We start from the raw sequence: 1,355 nt of genomic DNA, 5'->3' as shown, positions 1-1,355 counted from the left end.
ATTACTACCAACTGAGCAGGTTAATTAATAGTTATTAATAGTTATAAATTCTATACTAATAATTCTATACTAATATTCCCCATCATCAGTGGACGAGGTACAGTCTAACCTACAACACTTTGTTTTATAATTTACAATCCCCTTGAATGGGTCAGCATAACCTGGCCTGTTTGACTCTCTTAATATAAACAATTAAACAATTGAAACACTAAAAGCAAGGGGCTGGAGATAGTGGACAATCATGTAGTAGTAACAGTTAATTAAAGTTAATTAAAAGTAGTGTCAACTGTTAACCACAATAAAGATAGAGAGGACGACCCACGATAGCCTTTTACAAATAACTGAATATAAAATGAGAGGAGATTTTCAGGTAAAATGAATCTGATAGTTTTTTGTTTCACAAAATTTTTGAATGGGTTAACTTAACCCTGTCTTAAACTTTAAATATAAACTATAGTCAGGAGCAGTATTATCATTAGTAATAGCACATGTACTTACATCTGCTGTCTTGGTGTTCCTGTAGCATTTGTAATAAAGTAGTGGTGGGCGATACTGGCCAAAATGGATTCGATACGATACCGATCGATATCAGCTCATATCGGAAGTATCGATACAGTTTCGATACGATATTTAGACCACACCTATGGAGTCACACCTCTTATTATTGACTGTTTTCATCGATGTTTTCATGCACGTGTATCCACGTGTGTGTATTATACGTCATTAACTTATTAAATTTTTCGTTATTAATATTATTTAACCTCAATAAATGGGCGTGGTCAACGTATCGATCCAGATTCCTTTGAAATTTCGATACCGATACAATTCGATACCGTAAAATATCGTTTGTATCGATAAAATATCAATATATCGCCCACCACTATAATAAAGAGAGAAGAGAAACATGGAGGTGACGTTAGTTTCATGAACTATAAAGAATTGGAAGAAGCTTATGCCAAAGAAGAAGTGTATCCGCTTGATCTTAAAAATGCAGTCGCTGAAGAGTTAAATAAAGTAATTAATTAATGATTAAATTCCTGAGCTCTTAAACTAAGTTTCTATTCACATTTACATGTCATAACAACATTATTAATTAATATTATACCAGACTCTGTCATACATGTACGTGTTAATTGCATGTCCATTTGTAGTTACTGGACCCCATTAGAGCTAAATTTAACAGTGACCCCTCACTGAAGAAACTAAGGGACATGGCATACCCTGGAGGAGAGAGTAAGTGAACATATCACATGATAATGTTGTTGTTTATTGTTGTTGTTTGTTGTTTACAGAGTCTGAGGGTAAGAAAGAGGGCGGGGCTGCTGCCGCTAATTGTGCTGTTGATATAACAAGAC

General features: G+C 34.3%; 1 protein-coding gene across 1 annotated transcript in view; it reads left to right on the top strand.

Moving 5' to 3' along the window:
- LOC109589171 (uncharacterized) overlaps positions 1-1,334 on the top strand; it is a gene marked incomplete at its 3' end in the record, with an annotated part of 3,616 nt that extends 2,282 nt beyond the window's left edge. Inside the window, exons 4-6 of the mRNA XM_020005294.1 lie at positions 938-1,014; positions 1,152-1,233; positions 1,293-1,334. Of these exons, the coding sequence (XP_019860853.1) occupies positions 938-1,014; positions 1,152-1,233; positions 1,293-1,334 (201 nt within the window). The remainder of the gene's footprint in view (positions 1-937; positions 1,015-1,151; positions 1,234-1,292) is intronic.
- Positions 1,335-1,355: the final 21 nt, after the last annotated feature.

This window comes from Amphimedon queenslandica, unplaced genomic scaffold (genome assembly GCF_000090795.2).
Source record: "Amphimedon queenslandica unplaced genomic scaffold, v1.1 AMPQUscaffold_11575, whole genome shotgun sequence".
NCBI lineage: Eukaryota > Metazoa > Porifera > Demospongiae > Haplosclerida > Niphatidae > Amphimedon > Amphimedon queenslandica.
The sequence above is the reverse complement of the archived record's forward strand: the minus strand, read 5'-3'. Positions and strand labels throughout refer to the sequence as shown.